Source organism: Globicephala melas, chromosome 19, assembly GCF_963455315.2.
Source record: "Globicephala melas chromosome 19, mGloMel1.2, whole genome shotgun sequence".
Lineage (NCBI taxonomy): Eukaryota > Metazoa > Chordata > Mammalia > Artiodactyla > Delphinidae > Globicephala > Globicephala melas.
The window spans coordinates 45306069-45328030 of NC_083332.1; the positions used below are offsets into that span (position 1 = coordinate 45306069).

At 38.8% G+C, this 21962-nt stretch overlaps 1 protein-coding gene across 1 annotated transcript in view; it reads left to right on the forward strand.

The window, feature by feature from the left end:
• The window catches only part of SNTB2 (syntrophin beta 2), a 100263-nt gene that overhangs the window by 39340 nt on the left and 38961 nt on the right, over window positions 1-21962 (forward strand). The window contains exons 2-4 of the mRNA XM_030863523.3: window positions 4356-4569; window positions 14497-14707; window positions 21169-21311. Coding sequence (XP_030719383.1) covers window positions 4356-4569; window positions 14497-14707; window positions 21169-21311 — 568 coding nt within the window. The remainder of the gene's footprint in view (window positions 1-4355; window positions 4570-14496; window positions 14708-21168; window positions 21312-21962) is intronic.

Here is a 21962-nt window from a genome sequence, read left to right on the forward strand (position 1 = left end):
ATGCCCCAAACCAGGATAGCAGTGTACCTTGTTAATATACATGGACCCCTGTAACCTTATTCATTAGAGCATGGAATTCAGTAAGAATCAGTTGAATCTTGGATCCTATCCCGTGCATTATAGTTTTAGAAGGTTCAGCAAGGTTTTAGTTTAAGGTGGTTCCATGTTTAAAGTTTGAGCAAGTTTTCGGAATAAATTTTCTTCCTTTCTTAAATAAGTTTTTTTGTTTTTTGTATAAATGATATGGGCTCATCAAAGGCAGTCCTATGCATATTTCTAGGCACTATTGATGTTTTGCTGAAAATCTTCGCAGATGTCTTTCCAGGTGTGTGTACAGTACATGTATATGTTTGTTGTCACTAAAGAGAAGGGATTATAGTGATGATTTTAGGGTGGGGGAGAACCCCCTTCATTTTCAATAAGAGCGAGCAGTGCGTAAAAGAAAGATTAACTTCAGCAACTAAACAGCTAAAATACTATAAACATCAGAGTTTAAGCATTTTGAGGACGATCTTTAACTATCAGGAAAAGTGAAATAACTCTGAAATATATCACAGTTTCTTTTATTTAAATTTATGTAAAGATTTTATTTTTATTTATTTATTTATTTAGGCTGCACTGGGTCTTAGTTGCAGCACGTGGGATCTAGTTCCCCGACCAGGGATTGAACTCGGGCCCCCTGAATTGGGAGCACAGAGTCTTACCCACTGGACTACCAGGGAAGTCCCATATCACATTTTTTATTATTATTATTATTAATTTATTAATTTATATTTCTTTTTGACTGCTTTGGGTCTTCGTTGCTGTGTGCAGGCTTTCTCTAGTTGTGGCGAGTGGGGGCTGCTCTTCACTGTGGTGCACGGGCTTCTTATTGCAGTGGCTTCTCTTGTTGCAGAGCACGGGCTCTAGGTGCGCAGGCTCAGTAGTTGTGGCTTGCGGGCTCTAGAGTGCAGGCTCAGTAGTTGTGGCACACGGGCTTAGTAGCTCCGCGACATGCGGGATCTTCCCGGACCAGGACTCGAACCCGTGTCCCCTGCATTGGCAGGCGGATTCTTAACCACTGCACCACCAGGGAAGTCCCCATATCACGGTTTCTGAGTTGACCTGAATGCCATGTGGTGGTGTAGAGGCTTTGCTTATCCTGCCGGGTATCCAGGTTAATGCACTGTGGCAACAGGGGAGGTCTAAGAACAGGACTCAGACAGAGCACACTTAACTTTTCACCTTTCCTGAATCTCAGGTAAATTAGAAACAGATGTCTATTTATGGTTCTCCAGCCATTATGGATAACCAGTTAGATGGGGGTATGGGTGCCATTGTCATCAACTCAAGTGAAACTCATTGCTCTTTTAATAAGGCCATGCAATAGGCTATGTGTGTATGTCTATTTTATTTAAATATGTGTAGTAATCAACTCACTGATGCTACTCTGTGATCAAACAAGCTTCTGAGTATATCATAAAGCAGGCTTTTCTAACCACTGTAGTATTCAGGAGTAGTCATTTAGAATGTCTTTAGTTTCCCCCAATTGGTAGCCCAAAAGTTAGTATACTGCCATAAATGTTTAAAAAGTAACTCTCTGCCATTGGCAGTGACTAGAAACTGTAAGAATTTCTGCCAAAATTATTGTGATCTAATTCTCTCTTGAAAGCACAAAGCTAAACTAAAGCATGTATTGAAATGCCTGAGTCAGCTGCTCAAAGGATACACTGGTTGCGCCCCTGCTCGTTTTTTCTAGGATGAAAAAAATCTCCTTGGTGACCTGAAGCAGTTAGCTTTTACTCTCTCCACCTAGAAATACACATAACTATACATAGAAAGCACACACACATACAAACACACACAAACTTTTTCTAAATGTTGGCATTAGCATTATTATATTTTCTAGAATTATGCTTAACTTCAGCAGATCTTCTTGAATAACTTATAGGAAAATAATGTTGCCTCTTCTGATTGCTGTTTAAAATTTTTAACTTTTCTAGCTTTTTAAATTAGGGAAGGAGAAGAAAGGCGCCTACTATTTATTGAATGTTTAGCATGTGCCTAGAATTTTTACTTGCTTAGTGTTACTGCCATTTTATAGATGAGGACTTCAGGACTGTCAAGTGAGGTCACATAGCTCTGAAGTAGCAAGCACAGTTAGTAGTTAGTATTTGAACAAGGTCTGATTCCAAAGGCCTCTCTGTCACCATATCATGTAGAGTGAGTGGTAGGATGCTATGCTTATAAAAGATTATCATCAATATTACTAAGTTAAAAAAGCAAGATGTGGAAACAGTAAGCATAATATACTACCATTGTGTGTATTTATGTATATACACACGTATGTGTGTCTATTTTCATACATGCTTAGCCTGTTGCTGGAAGACCATACAGTAATTGCCTCCAGGGATGGGAATTGGGCTGCTAGAAATACATACTGTTTATCATAAAACCTTTTATACTTTTTGAATTTTGTTTTTTTCTCTCCTTTTAAAAAAATTTATTTATTTTATTTATTTTTGGCTACATTGGGCCTTTGTTGCTGCGTGCGGGCTTTTTCTAGTTGCAGCGAGCGGGGGCTGCTCTTCATTGCGGTGCACATGCTTCTCATTGCAGTGGCTTCTCTTGTTGCAGAACACAGGCTCTAGGCACATAGGCTTCAGTAGTTGTGGCACACGGGCTCAGTAGTTGTGGCTCGCGGGCTCTAGAGCGCAGGCTCAGTAGTTGTGGCGCACAGGCTTAGTTGCTCCTCGGCATGTGGGATCTTCCCAGACCAGGGCTCGAACCCTTGTCCCCTGCATTGGCAGGTGGATTCTTAACCACTGCGCCACCAGAGAAACCCTGAATTTTGTTTTATATGCATGTATTACCTATTCAAAAAAGAAACAATATTCTAAAGACTTGTTAGCTATGTTTTTAGAAACATAGCTGATTATTTTTTAGATTTAGTAATCTATTTCTTAGTAAAGTTTCATAGGCTTGTAAAGCTTCTAATGCTATAAAATATTAATACTAGCTATTATGACATTGATAAGCATTGATAACGATCATATCTTTCTAGTTTTTCAGTTCCCATGATACTACTCTAATGACCTACCACAGTGGAATTTTAGAGGAGGTAGATTACTGATGTAACATATATTGATGTTAGAAGAGGAAATGGTGACCGATTTATCTACATTCAACGATTTATTGACATTTTAATGCTTTCTAAGATTTTACTAAAAAAGGATTTAATAATCTTCAGTTTATCTAGTTTTTGAAATAAGAGCACAGTGCTTCAAATGATAGTAGTTTCCAGTCATGAATGAGGTAAAAGAAGTATTTTATATGTCTTAAAATTGAACTTAAAAGAAAAACGTTTCACATATATTAAAAGCTATATCTTAATTTGGGGCTACTGTTAATAGAAATACTTTGTTTTTGACTATGTTTTTGTACTTGTTTTTCAAAGCTATAATGGTTCGTTTCCAAAGCTGTCTCCCTTACTAGACTGGGCATTCTTTGAAGGCAGGGTCCATGCCTAAGTTGCTCTTGTATTCTCAGTGGCTAGCCTAATGCCTGATACTTGGAAGGTAGCTGAAAATGTTGACTGAGTTGAATCGAATTGAAGTAGAGATACATAGCTTAGTCTGGAGAAGAGAGAGATCATCTCAGTCTTCAGATATCTGAAGGGTTCTCATGTGGAAGAGATTAAGTTTGTTCTATATGGCTTCTGTAGTCAGCAAACCAATGGGTGGAAGTTTCAAGTTTCTAAATGTTGAGTTGTCTAAAGCTAGATGGGGCTGTCTCAGGAGGTACAGAATCTATCCAGATTCATTCATGATGGCCAACTACTGAGATAATTCAGGTATTTAATTGTTCATTTTTTCCTTCACTCATTTATTCAAACATTTACTGAGTAGGCACTGGTCTGGATTTTAGACACCAAGATTGAAAAAATTGTAAACCCTGCCTTTGGGGAACTCGCAGCCAGCAGGGAACTGAAGTATTAACAGGGGATTACAACCCAGGGTGCTTAGAAGTTGCTACAGAAGAGTAATGGTAATACCCTGGAGAGAGTGAACAGGAAAGGCTGCTGAGGAGGTGACTCTTGAGTAGAGTTGGCCAGGCCAACAAAGGGAGAAAGGAGTCCTAAGCAGAAGTAACAATATGCAAAGACTCAGAAGTTAGTTTTTAGGATAGAGTAGTGGTATATCATTTGGATTACATGCTCTTAAAGCACCCTCCAATCCTGAGATTCTGTGTGCTGGCTCTTTAACTTCGTGTATTTTTTCACTTCATGCCAGATAGTTCGTGTATGTATATATTTCAGTTGTTATTTTTCACAGGAAGCAAAAATACTAACCTTCTTCTTTGATTTTTGTTCATAGTTAAATTCATCCGAGAAGTGACGCCATATATCAAGAAGCCATCGTTAGTATCAGATCTGCCATGGGAAGGTGCAGCTCCCCAGTCACCAAGCTTTAGTGGCAGTGAGGACTCCGGTTCTCCAAAACACCAGAACAGCACCAAGGACAGGAAGGTCATCCCTCTCAAAATGTGCTTTGCTGCTAGAAACCTAAGCATGCCGGACCTGGAAAACAGGTGAGCTGTACCTAAGGAGAACATCGTAGTCACAGCTTTGCAAACTTACAGATATGTTGCAATATTACTTTCTCCCTTTGCATATTTTTATGCAATAATATGACTGTTGACTAAATTATATAGAGGAAAACATCAGTCTGAGATGAATCATTTTTGTACTTCCATATTTAAATTACTTCACACATATATGTACATATATAGATCAATTTTGGATGAACATACAAGAAGCTTAATGATGGTTATGCCTGGGGAATGAAATGGGATTAGAAGGTAGAAGGAAAGAAGAGGCTTCTACTTTTCATTTTAAACCTTTCTGGAGTGTTACTATTAGTTTATTCATTATGAATATTACTTAATAATAGAAAAAGTCTTGTCCAAGAAATTTAAACGAATATCTCCTAGGAGGAAATTCCTTATACTATGGTTAGTGTAAAGAATCAGAGATCTTAAAAAAAAAGAAAAAAGAATCAGAGATCTTCATTATAGGTCAGGCTGCATCAGCTAATAACGTGACTGTGGCAAGTTAGCTTCTTTTGACCTCAATTTCCTCATTTGTGAAATGAGAGCATTGGATTGGATAATTTCTAATGTCCCTCCTAGTTCTATCACCATTTGGGTTCTATGACTTTGTCTTCATTAATGCCATGACGTGGTACTGGTAAACCTAGTGTCTGGTTAGAGATTAGGGGAAAAAAAGAGATAAAGAAAGTAGTCCAAAGACATAGTTAAGGACCAGCTTTTTATAATATACTTTCGCTTTTATGGTCTCCTCTGATCTGAATGCACAGCCAGGTGCCTAATCAGGATGGGATGGTTCACAGAAGACAGCAAGAAGCTGAATGACCTTGGGCATTTTAGGCGATGGGGACATGGAAGCTCCTGCTCTATAATATATTATGTGTATGCTGGAAAGAGTTGAGCTCTGCAATCACACAGACCTTGGTTTGAATCCAAACTAGGTCACCTGCTCCAAAGAAGGCTCTGAGCAAGTTCCTTCGCCTCTATCAACCTCCATATTCTCAGTGATTAAAAAAAAAGAATAACTCAGTGTGCAGATTAAATGGCATAACACACATGAAGCCCTTTGTATAGAGCCAAACATATAGTAGGTTCTCAAGAAATAGTAGCTTAAAAAGTCTTAATTGGGCTTCCCTGGTGGTGCAGTGGTTGAGAATCCACCTGCTGATGCAGGGGACACGGGTTCGTGCCCCGGTCCAGGAGGATCCCACATGCCGCGGAGCGGCTGGGCCCGTGAGCCATGGCCACTGAGCCTGCGCGTCCGGAGCCTGTGCTCCACAATGGGAGAGGCCACAACAGTGAGAGGCCCGTGTACCGCAAAAAAAAAAAAAAAGTCTTAACTGCTAACTTTGTATACATACATACTTACATACATATATATATATTTTGGCCACGCCATGCAGCTTGTGGGATCTTAGTTTCCTGACCAGGGATTGAACTCGAGCCCTCAGAGGTGAAAGTGCAGAGTCCTCACCACTGGACCGCCAGGGAATTCCCATGTATACATATTTTGAAAATTACATTCTGATACATTTGTATTGTTTTTATTTGCTTTCTTTTAAAAGTTCAAGACATAGAAATTACTTCTTGTTATATACAGGTTTATTTGTGAAAGATTGTGTGTATATTGAAGCATATATAAATACAGAACAGCTTGATCTTTAAAGAAATGCTTTTTTTTTTCATACAGTAAGAATCTAATTTGTACTTATGCATATCAGGGTCGGGGGGGGATAGATTGGGAGATTGGGATTGACATATAAACACTACTATGTATAAAATAGATAACTAATGAGAATAGACTGTAAAGCACAGGGAACTGTACTCAGTGCTCTCTGGTGACCTAAGTGGGAAGGAAATCCAAGGAAGAGGGGATATATGTATATGTGTGGCTGATTCACTTTGTTGTACAGCAGAAACTAACAACATTGTAAAGCAACTATGCTCCAATAAAAATAAAGAATCTAATTTTTAAAGTAAATAATCAACTCTGCCTCTTAAATCCAAGTTAAAATTTTTTTCTCAAATGAGATATATTTAGGTAGAGACTTTGATCTGTTAATCATGGACTTAAAAAAATTATGTAGTTAGGACTATAGAGAAGGAATTAGAATAGAGTTACAATGTGATAAAGAGAACAAATAGACATTATATTTGTCAACTGATTGTCAGGCTGAGGAAAGTGTTCAGGCTAAGTCTTTTCATAATAAATCATTTCTTTTTTTTAAATAAATTTATTTATTTATTTTTGGCTGCTTTAGGTCTTGCTGCACGCGGGCTTTCTCTAGTTGCGGCGAGCGGGGGCTACTCTTCGTTGCAATGTGTGGGCTTCTCATTGCAGTGGCTTCTCTTGTTGCGGAGCACAGGCTCTAGGCGTGTGGGCTTCAGTAGTTGTTGCTCGCGGGCTCTAGAGCTCAGGCTCAGTAGTTGTGGCACATGGGCTTAGTAGCTCCGCGGCATGTGGGATCTTCCCGGACCAGGGCTCAAACCCATGTCCCCTGCATTGGCAGGTGGATCCTTAACCACTGTGCCACCAGGGAAGTCCCTATAAGTCATTTCTGAGAATGAGAATAGATTGTTGTCTTAGTCTGTTCAGGCTGCTGTAACAAAATACCGTAAACTGGGTGGCTTATAAACAACAGAAATTTACTTTTCACAGTTAGGGAAAAGCCTTGGAAGTCTAAGATCAAGGTACTGGCATATTTAGTGTCTGGCGAAGGCCCACTTCCTGATTCATAGATGGTCATTTTCTTCCTATATTCTCACATGGCAGAGAAATCTAGACAGCTCCCTGGGGTCTCTCTCATGAGAGCACTAATCCCATCTGTGAGGGTTCTGCCCTTACGATCTAATCGCCTCCCAGAGGCCCCATCTTCTAATTTTGTCACATTTGGGGTTAGGATTTTTTTTTTTTTTTGTACACGGGCCTCTCACTGTTGTGGCCTCTCCCATTGCGGAGCACAGGCTCCGGACGTGAAGGCTCAGTGGCCATGGCTCACAGGCCTAGCCGCTCCGCGGCATGTGGGATCTTACCGGACCGGGGCATGAACCCGTGTCCCCTGCATCAGCAGGTGGACTCTCAACCACTGCGCCACCAGGGAAGCCCCCATATAGTTTTATTTCTGTTTCATTTTTAAAATGTTTCATTCAAGTAAAATTAATATTCTTTTTTTTTTAATAATTTAATTAATTTATTTATTTTTGGCTGTGTTGGGTCTTCGTTTCTGTGCGAGGGCTTTCTCTAGTTGCAGCGAGCAGGGCCACTCTTCATCGTGGTGCGCGGGCCTCTCACTATCGCGGCCTCTCTTGTTGCGGAGCACAGGGTCCAGACGTGCAGGCTCAGTAGTTGTGGCTCACGGGCCTAGTTGCTCCGCCGCATGTGGGATCTTCCCAGACCAGGGCTCGAACCCTTGTCCCCTGCATTGGCAGGCGGACTCTCAACCACTGCGCCACCAGGGAAGCCCCGGGGTTAGGATTTTAACATGAATTTGAGGCAGGGACACAAGCATTCAGTCTACAGCACCTGTAGTGCTGCTGATATATTTCTATAGCACGCTGGGGTTGTGGGAGGGAGAGAAGGAAGGAGGAAGGTGATATGACTTGGCTGTATTGCTGAAAGTGGTGCTAGTTTATCATCCACTAAGACCTTTTAGAGCTCAATAACCTTGACCTTTATTAAAACTTGGGGCTGCATTCTCTTTAGCGTATATGCTAAAGACATTTGGTGGATGGTCAAGTTTGAAGTAGATTTTCAGAAACAACAGAAGAGGGCAGTTTGGGCTATAAGAGTTGTATCACACCGTGCTCTTCAGTAAGATGATCAGTCTACTTATTACTCTACAAGGATAGGTCTTAGAAGAGTTAGGCTGTTGCAGATTATCAGGCTTAATGCTGCAAAGTAATTCGTTTCCAAAGTTACTTAAAATAGCAAATTTGGGAACTTCCATGGTGGTCGCATGGTTAAGACTCCGTGTGCAGTGCTCTCAGTGCAGGGGGCACGGGTTCGATCCCTGGTTGGGGAACTAAGATCCAGCATGCTGCATGGCGTGGCCAAAAAAAGAAAAAAAAATACCAAATTTGCAAATGATCTGGTTTTTATAAAATATAAGTTGGAAGAGATTCAAGGTTATTCTTATGTCACTCTTACTTGCATTCCAGAGTGCTTTCTAGAGAAAAAGAAAAGCAGTAGAATTGCAGGTACCTGGCAAAATTATACTTAACTTTGGTTATACCCACAGGAATGTGAACATCTATCCTAAGTGTCTTGGTAGAAAAAAATGTTCAGAGCCATTGAGTAATTAGACTGAAGTTAGGGTGATGGACTTTGTAACATTAGGCAAACTATTTGTTTTCATAAGCCTTGGTTTCCTCCTGTATAAAATGAAAGGTTATATGAGGATTTAAATAAGAGAACAATTATAAAATTGGCATAGTATGCTCTCAATATATTATTATTATAGGTGCTGTTGGTGTCCTTCTGACCTTAAATAAGTCCCTTAATTCCTCTGTCCTCCTGTTTTTTTCTTTCTGTAAAATGGACATAATAATGCTTGCTCAACTCTGTTCTTTTACTTCAAGGATAAATAAGATAGTATCTGTAAAGTCACTTGGAGCTCTTTGATCCTTAAATTTATCTCAGCTCTGTCAAAGGAAATGTCATGACAGGTAACACAGCTGCAACATTTAAAGCCGTGGAGAAAACCAGTTCATTTAGGAACAGCAAAAATAAGTTCATCAGGACATCTGTCACCAAGATATTTATCACATTGCAGCCTTATATAACTGACCATATTTCTATTTGAAAATCTTAATCTTCCACATAGTCTTTGGTAAAACTCTGACAAGGAATAGGCTTAGATGTGCCCTAATCTGGAAAATAATTATGAATCTGGTATTTAAGCCCTACATAGGCAAGTGGATTCCCATCATCATTTTTCCCCTAACAATTTATTATGAAAATCTTCAAACATACAGCAAAGTCGAAATAATTTTATAGTCAACACTCATTTTTCCACGACCTAGATTCTACCATTAACATTTTACTATATATACTTTATCATGGATTGGCCCACCTATCCATCCATCAATCCATCTTAATTTTCTTTGATGCATTTCAAAGTGAATTGCACACATTAGAATATTTCTCTCTACTCAAGCATGCATATAGAGTTCAGTGTTTTTGTTGTAGCTTTTTTCTTTTGAGACAATATTTGCATACAATAAAATACACAAATCCTAAATTTTGACAGATGCCTAAAATTATGTAACCCAAGCCTATCAAGATACAGGACATTACTGTTAACCTTGGAAAGTTTTCTTTTTCCCATTCCCAGTCAATTCCCTCTCCCACCTTCCAAGGCTACTACTGTTCTGACTTGCTGTCATAGATCTGTTTCAGCTATTCTAAAACTTCATGTAAATGTAGTCATATCATATGTACTTTTTTGTGATAGAATTATTTAACTCACCATAAGAATTTTGAGATTCATACTTCTTGTTGCATGTAACAATAACTCTTTCTCTTTTATTGCTGAGTAGTGTTATGTTTTATGAATATAGCATAGTTTCTTTATCCATTTTCCTATTCACGGATACCTGAGCTATTTCCAGTTTGGAGCTAATATTAATAAAGTTACTATGAATATTTTTGTACAACTCTTGTGGGCATACATTTTTTTTTTTTCTTTTTTGCGGTACGCGGGCCTCTCACTGCTGTGGCCCCTCCCGTTGCGGAGCACAGGCTCCGGACGCGCAGGCTCAGCGGCCATGGCTCACGGGCCCAGCCGCTCCGCGGCATGGGGGATCTTCCCGGACCGGGGCACGAACCCGTGTCCCCTGCATCGGCAGGCGGACTCTCAACCACTGCGCCACCAGGGAAGCCCCATGGGCATACATTTTTATTTCTCTTGGATAAATTCTTAGGAGTGAAACTGCTGGCTGCAAGAGTAGGTGTATGTTTAGGTGTTTTTTTTTTCGGTTTTTTTTGTGTGTGTGTGTTTTTTAAAAAACTGCCAGGCTTTTTTCCAGAGTGGTTGTGCCATTTTACATGCCCACCAGCAGTGTGTGAGAGTTTCCATTGCTTCACATCCTTGCCAGCATTGGTAGTGTCAGTCTTCTTAATATTAACTATTCTGATGGGTGTGCAGTGGAATCTCTTTGTGGTTCATCCTTCATTTTAATGTAAACACTTCACTTTCTAGATAAAAAACTTATTTGACATGAGAGGAAAGCGTCCTTTTTTTCTGTTTTACTGCATTGATTTAGTTTCGCTATCTAAAGCTGAGAAAAAGTGCTGACCATCAGAATGAATAAGTAAAGCGGCAGGGGAAGTTTATTTGCTTCTTCCACCTCTAGTCCTCAAGACCTCACTAGATGCTTCTGATAGTTATAAGCGGTTCATTGTGGAAAGTGAAAGCTAAATAAATAATGACAAAGTCCAGGGAGAGAACATGAGCCTGTTCCTTAGCAAACAGCATTGTGGGCAGTGCGGAGTTTAGCGAGGACAAGGTGTTCTTAAACGCTGCTTTTCGGAAATGTAAATCTGTTATCATTGAGCCGGTTCACAATGTCTGGGTCATCTTCACTTCGGCTGTTTTCCATGTAAAAGGTAAATTTTGGCTTTATGATGTATAAAACAACATGATTATTACTAAATTGAACACATAAGTTATGTCAAAGACTTTACTAAGCAGAAGAAATAAGCAGGCTAGACTTAAGAATCCTATGCTTCTGTGGACCTAAACATGATCTGATTCATCTGATCAGAATGTAATTGCATTTCTCAGGAAATCCTCAGTGGTTTGACCAGAGGCCAGAACTCTTCACACTGTAGCTGTCTCTTCCTCTCTCCTGTGGGCCCAAACAATGACTGGCAGACTGCCTCCAAACTTTTATTCGTAGAATTTTCATTTGAATTTGTCTTTTAAAACAGCAGTAGACATTAGGAAACACTTTGTCCCCTTTATCAGCTCTAGGGGCTGCTTCTTTAAAGGCAAACAGACTTCTGGATCCTAGAATCATTAGTCCTGTTTTGGAGTTTATTTTCTGTTTCTTCTAATTTAATTTTCTATTTTACAATCACTTTTTAAGAAACACTGCAAAATTTCTCTTCATGAAAAATTGGTGATTCTGTCCTGGGAACTGTTTTATTTCCTGTTTTCATCTTTTTCCAGCCTAGTGGTCCCATGATCTTTTCCTGCTTAATCAGGTTAAGTTTATTTTATATCAGACTTATTTTCCTTTCTTTCAGTTATTAATAAGTAGGATCTTTAACATCGGGATTTTCAGAGTTTAAACTGTGGCAAAGGAGCTGTGTCTGAGAGACTCTCCCAGGAACTGTATGAGGTATAAAGGCTTTTTCAGAAGGTGAATGTTTTGTGTCCGGAGAAGGATAAACTGATTCCTGCCTTTAGCTCTAAGTAGGTCAGTAGGAGGAGTGAAAGAAATTTTTTGTCATAGTTTTGCAACAACTTTTAGCATGCGATTAAGGATGTTAGGCTGGTTACAGTGCCAAAACAACCAGCTGGAAGTAAATAGCCTCTGTAGAAAACAACTAGCCTGGTATAAGGTCTAAATTAAGGACATCACTGGCTCTTGCACTCAGTTTGGTGGAATGAGGGTGGATATGAATCTTCTTCTGGGTTGAGGGTGGGGCAGTCACTGGCCGCTGGGGATGGGGAATGCTGAAACAATCAGCCGGCCTCTTTATTTTAGCTGAGTGCTTTACTCCCACTTCCAGAGGTAACTGGTGCCTCCAGTTCCCCAGCCTCTTCAGGATTCTGCAACATGGATCGGCTTGGATTTGACCCTCCCCACTTTTCTTAGGTCTGCTCTGTCTGTTTGCCAGCTTCCAAAATTTTGTTGTAGTTGCTCTTCTCCTCTTCTCCCCTTCTCCCTGAGCTTGTAGGATTATGCTTTTTAAACATTCTCTTTAAAGTTTGGTGGTGACTTCTTACATACAGCACCAAAAGCACAGTACATAAAAGAAAAATTGTTAAGTTGAACTTCATTAAAATTAAAAACTTCTACTCTGTAACAGATACTGTGTACTGGAGTTCTCCAGAGAAAGAAGCAACGGGATGGATAGATAGTTAGGTAGATTTATTTATTTATTATAGGAATTAGCTCATGCAGTTGTGGAGACCAAGAAGTCCCATGATCTGTTGTCTGCAGGCTGGAGAAACAGGAAAACCAGTCTTATAATTCACCCCGAGTTCAAAGGCCCAAGAACCAGGAACGCCAATGTGTGAGGGCAGGAGAAGAAGATGGTTGTCCCAACTCAAGAAGAGAGCAAACTTGCCTGCCCCCCCACCACTTTTTTATTCTATTGATGCCCTCGGTGAATTGGATGATGCCCACCTGCATTGTCGAGGGCCATCTTCTTTACTTAGTCTACTGATGATGCTAATCCATTCCAGAAACACCCTCACAGACACACACAGAAATAATGTTTTACCAGCTACCTGGACATCCCTTAGCCCAGTCAAGTTGACACATAAAATTAACCGTCACACACTGTTAAGAGAACGAAAAGATAAGCTACAGACTGGGAGAAAATCTTTGTGAAATACATATCAGGTAAAGGACTGATATCCAAAATTTACAAAGAATTCCTAGGACTTCCCTGGTGGTGCAGTGGTTGAGAGTCTGCCTGCTGATGCAGGGGACACGGGTTCGTGACCCGGTCCGGGAGGATCCCACATGCCGCGGAGCGGCTGGGCCTGTGAGCCATGGCCGCTGAGCCTGCGCGTCCGGAGCCTGTCCTCCGCAACAGGAGAGGCCGCAACAGTGAGAGGCCTGTGTAAAAAAAAAAGAAAGGGTGGACTGACCAGAGTTCAAATGAGAATGAATATTTGCCGTATTAAGTATGGCAAATTAAAATATTTGGAATTGTAAAGGAATTTCTAAACAGGACAAAAGAGAGGGATGCAAGCTTCAAGGCAGAAATGCCTAGTGTACATGTAAACTGGTCATCTTTGACAGGTGATGTGGGATCTGGTGACAGTGCTGCAAGGAAGCAAAGACTATCTTCAGAAAGATGAAAGAATAAAAAGATCTCTCCTTGGTCAGTGGCAGTTTGTCAGTTTCCAGCCTACCACATTATTTTTCCATTTTAAAAGATATGTATGTTCACTGTTAGAATACAGCAGTGTATATATGTTAGTCATTTATTGAATGATTTTTAAAATTCATCTTGGCAAAAACTTTGATCAACACACAAAATATTACCCAACAAATTGCTTTATAAGGAATTTGTTGAGTGTACTTTTTAAAAAATTTATGTAATTCCTAAAGGTTACTTTTGAAGTATAGATTGTTTACAGTTGAGTATTAACAAATAATAGTCATAGAGTTGAAGATCTCTTAACTATTCTTCTACCATGACTCAGCGGATGATTTAATCATATAATGTTACCCAGACCCTCAAAAACAATTTCAAATTTTCGTAAAGAGTCATTCTTCAGCTATTTTCTTTATTTCACACAGTGGAAATTTCAGTTCACTGTTTGGCAGTAGGTTCTATATACCTTGCAATACTGTATACCAGAGTTTTCTAAGTATTTAAAAAATATATTAGTTCTTTCTTTACAATGTGCCTATGAGATTCAACACGCTTTCCATTTCTTTGACATGGAAATTAAGGCAAAGTGCAGTGTTCTACTACAGACTCTACAGTAGGTTCCCTTATCTTAGATCATTACGTTAATATTGAAACAACAGACCCAGCAGTTAGTCTTTCCGATGATGATCTTTCCACATGTGGATCTCTCTGGAATTGGACCCTAAGGAATTAAGAGAAAGTATTTATATTCTGGAATGTAAAAGTAGATTTTCAGTTAAGTATGTTAAACCATGGCAGGTTTGATGGCTTCTGATCTAGCTCACTTTTTTTTTTCTTTTTCCACACAGATTGATAGAGCTACATTCTCCTGATAGCAGGAACACGTTGATCCTACGTTGCAAGGATACAGCCACAGCACACTCCTGGTTTGTAGCTATCCACACCAACATAATGGCTCTCCTCCCACAGGTGTTGGCTGAACTCAATGCCATGCTTGGTGCAACCAGTACAGCAGGAGGCAGCAAGGAGGTTAAGCACATTGCCTGGCTGGCAGAACAGGTAGGCTGGGAGGCAGGGCAGGGTCTCACCAGGTCACTACTCAAAGCCAGGATGCTTCCCCCATTTCGTATGTCTGTAATGTTTATCATGCAGTCAGGCCCTGGATGTCTAGCTTGCAGATCTTTTGTTAGTCTTCTGTTTCTCCTCCCCTAGTGTTTAGTTGTTTGTTGCTAATTATCACCTCTACCAGAAGAATTGACTGTCATGATCATCATCATCATAACATAACTAAAAAGGGGTTCTTAGTAACATCTGTATCCTTAATGACTAAAGATAATTTTCACGGTTTTAGAATAGGATCAGCAAACTTCTTCTACAAAGGGCTATTAGTGCTACAACTACTTGACTCTGCCATTATAGCAAGAAAACAGTCATAGACAATATGAACATGAATAGATGTGACTGTGTTTCAATAAAACTTTATTTACGAAAAGAGATAAGTGGGCTGTATTTGGCCCACAAGTCATAGTTTCCCAATTCCTGTTCTAGTCTATTGACAGAGTTTCAGGGACAACAGGCTTACTCCCCTGGTCTGGGAAAATTATAAAATACACAAAACACTTTACAAGCCATTAAACACATGTATAGTTGTCTTCTACAACTGAAAAATGAAAAGAAGAGAAACAAGAAAACCTAAGTAGATGTTGGGTGAAGGGAAAGGAAGGATATAATCCAAGTTAGTTTAGATCCAAATTTGGCAAAAGGGAGACTAAAAGTTCTACATGATATTACAATACATCCTTTTTCTTTCTGGTCCTTCACTGTCAGCTGGGCCAGAGGGAGTTGAAAACAGAAGACAGAATAGGGATTCAGAGATGAGTGTTCAAGTGCTAGCTCTGTTTTTCACTGGTTTTAGATCTTTTTAAAAGTGCCTTCATATCTTTGCATCCTAGTTTCTTCGTGTGTGCAAGGGGGCAGGGATTATTGCATCAGTATCAGCCCAGACAGGTTTTGTTCTTTTGCGTTGTTGTTTTAAATACAGTTTCCCAGATCTGGCTCCCCATGTTCCCCATCAAGAGTTCACATTTGGTAGACCGATGGTGGGGCCTGGAAATCTCATTTGGCTCCCTAGGTGATTGTGTAGTGGATTTTGGACTCCACTGATTTAGTTTTTTTTCAGCCGTGAAATTTTACAAACATTCCAAATAATGATTCTAATAAATTATAACACAGAATTCGTACTGTGATGATTTCTAGGAGTCATAATTAGAATAACTAAGCAGAAGAAACTAATGAAAATAATGGTATAAGTATTTACAACTTTGAAAGTTTTAGTCTTTTAGTTGTGTTTATCATTGTTTCTATATTTTTATATGCTGGTTGAAAACCTCGATTGAGTGGTAATTGTTCTGTGCTTTCAGCAATGTTAGAAATATTCATGATTTTAAAAAGGTGATACATTCACATAGTTCCAAGGTCAGAATAAAAAGTTAATAGGTGATGTCTTACTCTCCTTCTGCTCCCTCATCCGCCTAATTCCTACCCCTTTGCACCCAGGGAGGTAATCACTTTCATTCCTTTCTACTGAGTCTTTTGAGAGTTTCTTTATGCAAATAAAAGCAATTATGAATATATATTCTTCTTTTTCTCTTTTATAAAAGAAGATGGCATATTATTCACACTACTTTATACCTTGCTTGTTTCTTTCATTAGGCAATATATCCTGGAGATCTTTCCATATCAAAGCACAGAGAGCATTCTTTTTCACAACTGTATAGTTTTCCATTGTGTAGCTGTAGTTAAATAAGCACTCCCCCCAGTTTTGTTGTCATAATCTTTTGCCATTACAAAGAATGCTATAATGAATAACCTTGTAGTTTGTCCTTTCACACATGTGCTTTCCAAACTCTTTGGTTCCTGAGTTCAGATAGATCAGATAACAAGGGAACACACATTATCTGAATGTATTTGGTTCTTAAGTTTCTAGTAGTGAGCAGTAAAACTTTGGTTAGAAAGGGATTTATCCAAAGTTTTACATCATTTCCTGAGCTTTGATCGTTAGAGTTCATAGAACAGGAGATATTTCTATACCTATAGGATAAATCCCAGAAGCACAGGTTCAAAGGGTATATTAGTAATCTATCTCTATAAAACAAATTACCCCCAAGAGTTAGTGACTTTGAAATAACATTTACCTCCCACAGTTTCTAAGGATCAGGAATCTGGTAGCAGTTTAGCTTCCTGGTTCTGGCCTGGGACGCTTCATGAAGTTGCAGTCAAGCTGTCAGCAAGGGTGGCAGTCATCTGAGGGCTTGACTGGGTTGGCAGGTCCACTTCCAACATGATTCATTTATATAGCTGTTAGCAGGAGATCTCAGTTTCTTACTGCTTGTTGGCAGAAGTCCTCAGTTCCTTGCTACGCAGGCCTTTCCACAAGATTGGCTGAGTGTCCTCGAGACATGGCTGTGGGTTTTTGTCAGAGCAAGTGATCTGACAGAGAGAACAAGATGGAAGCCACAATACATTTTATGACCTAGTCTCTTCTCTATTCTTTTCATTAGAAGTGAGTTACTAAGTCCAGTCTATACCCCAGGGCTCCGGCTCTTAAAGGGAAGAATGGTAAAGAATTTGTGGACATCTTTTTAAACTACCACAAAAGGTATATGCATTTGTAATTTTGATAAATATTGCCAAATTTGCCTTCCATCAAGATTGAACTAATTTAAATTCCCACCAGCAACGTATGAGAGTTGCCAGACCTTTAAAGTGAACTTAATTTGGTTTATGCTACATACAGACAAGTAGAAAGGAGAAAAATAAAGCCACAAATTCATCACAGTCTGCCCTTTATGGACTGTATTTATGTGTGTGTTTCCTCCACTCAGTTGTGAGCTCTTGGAAGATAGGAGCACATTTTTCCCAAATCTTTAGTCCCTAGAGAACTTAGCCTAATGCTTTGTAAATAGTAGATGTTCACTAATTTTTTTCCTTTGTCTACATATATACATGCAAAAAGCAAACAAACAAGTCATTAATTATAAAATACTGTCCAAGAACACAAGCTTAGGGTTGGAAAATAATACCAAGTCGAAAAGTTTCAAATTCTTTAAAAATAGTATCACGGAACTAATCCAAAGTGCTGTTTCTAAACTATTCATGATTTTTACTTTTTCCAAGTAGTTGTTTGGGTTACCCAAATCAAATACACTTAGAATAAGTTGTTCAAGCAAGACTGGATACCATTTCTCAGAGGTATTATTTATAATGAACTTATGTATGTGATAAGAGTTGCCTTTTTTAACGGTAAGATTGTTTAATTCTATGAGTATGAAAATGGTCAGGATAATTTTAGATCATGTAACCTTGTTAAAATAGGTAAACATTTATTTTAGCAATAGATGTGTTTCCTGAAAAGCTTGCATATGAATGAAACTGTTTCAGTTGTAAAGAAAAGATAGTTATCATTTATTTAACTTTAAATGATCTCTCCTTAACTTATCTGTTTGTTATTTCACATTGTCATAAATTGAATTTGCTTAAAATAGGGAAAACCTATGCTACAGATGTTTGGTAACCAATAGATAATCTGTTCTGTGCAAGGCACTTCTATCTTTATTGATACTGATTTTTATGTGACTGATAGTTTACCTTTTAGTTGGTTATATTCTTAAGATGGAATCTTCTCTAAGTCCACCAAATGAGGGGACATACGTTACCTACGAAATAAGTATTTTTAAGCATTTGAGTGTTGGTAGAAAAGCCAAGACAGCCAAAGAAAGCTTTGTTGTCACAGTTCCTACCTTGTCCCTGGTTATTCTCAAACTGTGTAGAGACTCAAATTAGGAACATATACACTAAATCAGGATCAGTGGAACAATTTATTTTTTGCTCTATGTTTTCTATTGTAATAATAAAATACATAAGTAGCAGAAGTACATCACCTCTTAAAAAGATTTGTGGGATGAAGACATTTAGGGAATGAATAATAACTATTATTAATTTTTCATCTTTAGTGCTATTCAACTCTAGTTATTAGAAAATAAAATTTGGAGAAGGCTATTGTTTGGCCAGGTGTATGCATGTGTGGGTATTGAAACACAAGCAAAGCAGCACCCTAACTTTAGTATCCCTTTTTTCTCTGGCCAAAAACTCGATAGTGGGGAAAAAAAACACCTCAGTAGTGGAGTCCCAAGGCTGCTTGTACTGATACCACAACCAAAAACACATACTACATATAGCAGGCAGCATTTTGATTCCAGTGAAAGCAAACAGTATCCTTATAAGTTAAGACAAATAGGCAAACAGAATGATTTAAACTGAGGTTTCATTTTTCTCCAATGGTAAGTAGAAGAGGGAAAAGATAGTCTCCAAAAACTAAGGACTCAAAAGAGCTAAAGAATTAACACCTCTTTTTTTTTTTTTAATAATTTATTTGGTTGTGCCCTGTCAGTTGCGGCAGACGGGCTCCTTAGTTGTGGCATGCATGTGGGATCTAGCTCCCTGACCAGAGATTGAACCCAGGCCCCCTGCATTGGGAGCATGGAGTCTTAACCACTGCGCCACCAGGGAAGTCCCAAGAATAAACACTTTTTAAAAATTGTTAATTGAAAGAAAAGTTCTCTGTCTTGAAATTGCATATTTGCTTGTATTGGCATTAGCAGTTTTCCTTTCTCTTCTTTGGGAAGAAATACATTTAATTTAGGTTTTCTAAATGCATATACTCTGATCTAGTGTTCAAAATCTCTCTTATAGGGCTTCCCTGGTGGCGCAGCGGTTGAGAGTCCGCCTGCCGATGCAGGGGACATGGGTTCGTGCCCTGGTCCGGGAAGAACCCACATGCCGTGGAGCGGCTGGGCCCGTGGGCCATGGCCACTGAGCCTGCACGTCCGGAGCCTGTGCTCCGCGACGGGAGGGGCCACAACAGTGAGAGGCCCGCGTACCGCAAAAAAAAAAAAAAAAAAAAAAAAAAAAAAAAATCTCTCTTATAACTTAGCAAAAAAATTAATTTAAAAAATCAGATAGTCATTTTATCCCTTTGGGAAGATACATTTTTACATTATTTTCCCTATGAAATATTATGCGTAACAATCTCGGAGGCAAAGACTTAGTAGTGCACATAAACTAGAAATCCCTTCGGGGTATCTATGACCCCAAAATTTAAGAATCCAAGAGAACCTCTTTACAGCTGATACTCTCCCTCCAGACATTACTTTAGACTAATATAGAGTCTTAGAAAACTTGGGTTCACTGGTAAGGAAAGTATTAATTATTTCTACCATACTTTGCTTGAATACTCACGGTTGGGTCATGTATTTTGTGCTTTCAGCACAGGGTCGAACATGGGTAACTTCACTGGTTGGAATTCATTTCCCCTTCCTGGAATCAGCTCATGGCTCTAGCTAGGAGAAAAGCATCCCAGTGGTAGATGTTATAGCACAGAACCGAACCACTCAGGTCACTTTTCAGATTATAGATGTATTCTTAAGGGGCTCTGACATGTTCATATTACCTTCAGAAGTCATTAAGGAAGAGAAAATAAAAAGCAGATCTGAAGACAAGTAAGAGACAAGTAATTCATCAATTTAAATTCACCTTGAAGCCATCAGTGATAGTGAGCAGAAAAGATGAGGGTTAAAATACTCTGTTGTTAAGCATTCCCTGCTCAAAGTTCTCATCTTATGAAGGCAAACATTTTGATGATACCAGGGCTTTTCTTGAACATAGTCTTTTGTTTTTTAGTCTTGGATCCTTGACAATATGTATAAGTAGTGGTTGTTTTCCTACATTTTTAAACCATCATAGAGATAACTGAGTTTTATGCAATTAAATGCAATGGTACACTTGAAACTGAAACATAAACTTCCTGAACTATAATGGGGAACTCTTTGAAAATAGTTTATATCAACGTTTTCCAAAATACAGCATAATTGGTCATATCGGCGTTTAAAAAAGATAAAATAGAAATTAGCGGAGTACGTTGCACAAAGTATAGGAATTGTGTTGTTTTGGAAATTTTTAAATTCAATATTTATATGTATGTGTTGAGTTGCAATGTAAAATGTATTTCTTATTGTAGGTCTTGATCAAAAATATTTGAAAAACAATGATGTTTATATTATACAGACTCATTTGGTAATAGTTTCTATCCTGTACTTAGAAGATGTTACTCCCACATCAGACATATTAAAACTATTATCATTTTGAACAGAGTACTATGTATTTGATTAGAATTGCTGATAATTAGTTATTGTGGAATAGGGATAAAACTGTGTCATATCATTAGAAAATGTCTGTAACTCACTCAGGGAGAGCTTTCTCAAACTACACAATCCACCTCACACCTCCCAGTGGAGAATCCCTGCCAGTGGGAAGGAACCTGATGGGATGTTTCCTTTTCCTCACATCTGTTAGGAAGGGGAAACAGAATAGAGACCCACTATCTTAGGCCATCACTGAAGGAACTTTTACAGTTACAGATCATTATAGTTAGCTCTACTTTCTGGATTTCACCAATGTAACAGGCAAAACTAGATGGTGGAAGACAACAGTGGAGACCTGTCCTCATGGCTGTGACTGAGAAGGATTTGCTGCTTTATGACTGTATGCCGTGGACAAGGGATGCCTGGGCATCACCGTGTCATAGCTACCCTCTTGTTGCCACAAGGTAAGACTAAAGACAAAAAAAAAAAATGTCTATCCTCCTCTAAATCTACTAAAGAATTTCAAAATGAATTCTATTATCTTTTAGGTGGCTAAAATAACATTTAAGTAGCTGATGTAGTTGATTTAGACAAAAACTTTTCTTTCACAACCTTATTGATTATTTTGCAGCTCCTAGCTCAAAATAAATGGTTTCTGTCACTGGTATTTTTGTGTGTATATTTTAAGATGTTGAAGCAGCTTTCTAACTGCTCTTTCCGACTTGCTTAGTCATGAAGATAAGTAAATAGTGGGGTTTTTTTCCTTTACTTTATTGACTGTGACTAGAAAACCACTGAAATAGTGGCAGCATTTTGACTGAGTGATGAAATCATTTAAACAAGACTGTGGTACCGTGGATAAACCACACAACTCAGCCAAAACGTTCTTCAACTTCTCTTTCTAGTATAAGAGTACATAATTTTGATTCCATCAAATAAACATTTATTTGACCTGAAGCAACAGGATGTTTCTAGCATGTCCAATGTGTGGAGCTGGAAGGGAAAAGAATAGAGAAATTAGATTTGGGGACCAAGATGTCTTAAGAAATTACTAGGAAGTAGTTATCTAGTGTGAAACTAGAAAACATGTTCACGTTCGGTGTTATTTGGGCTTA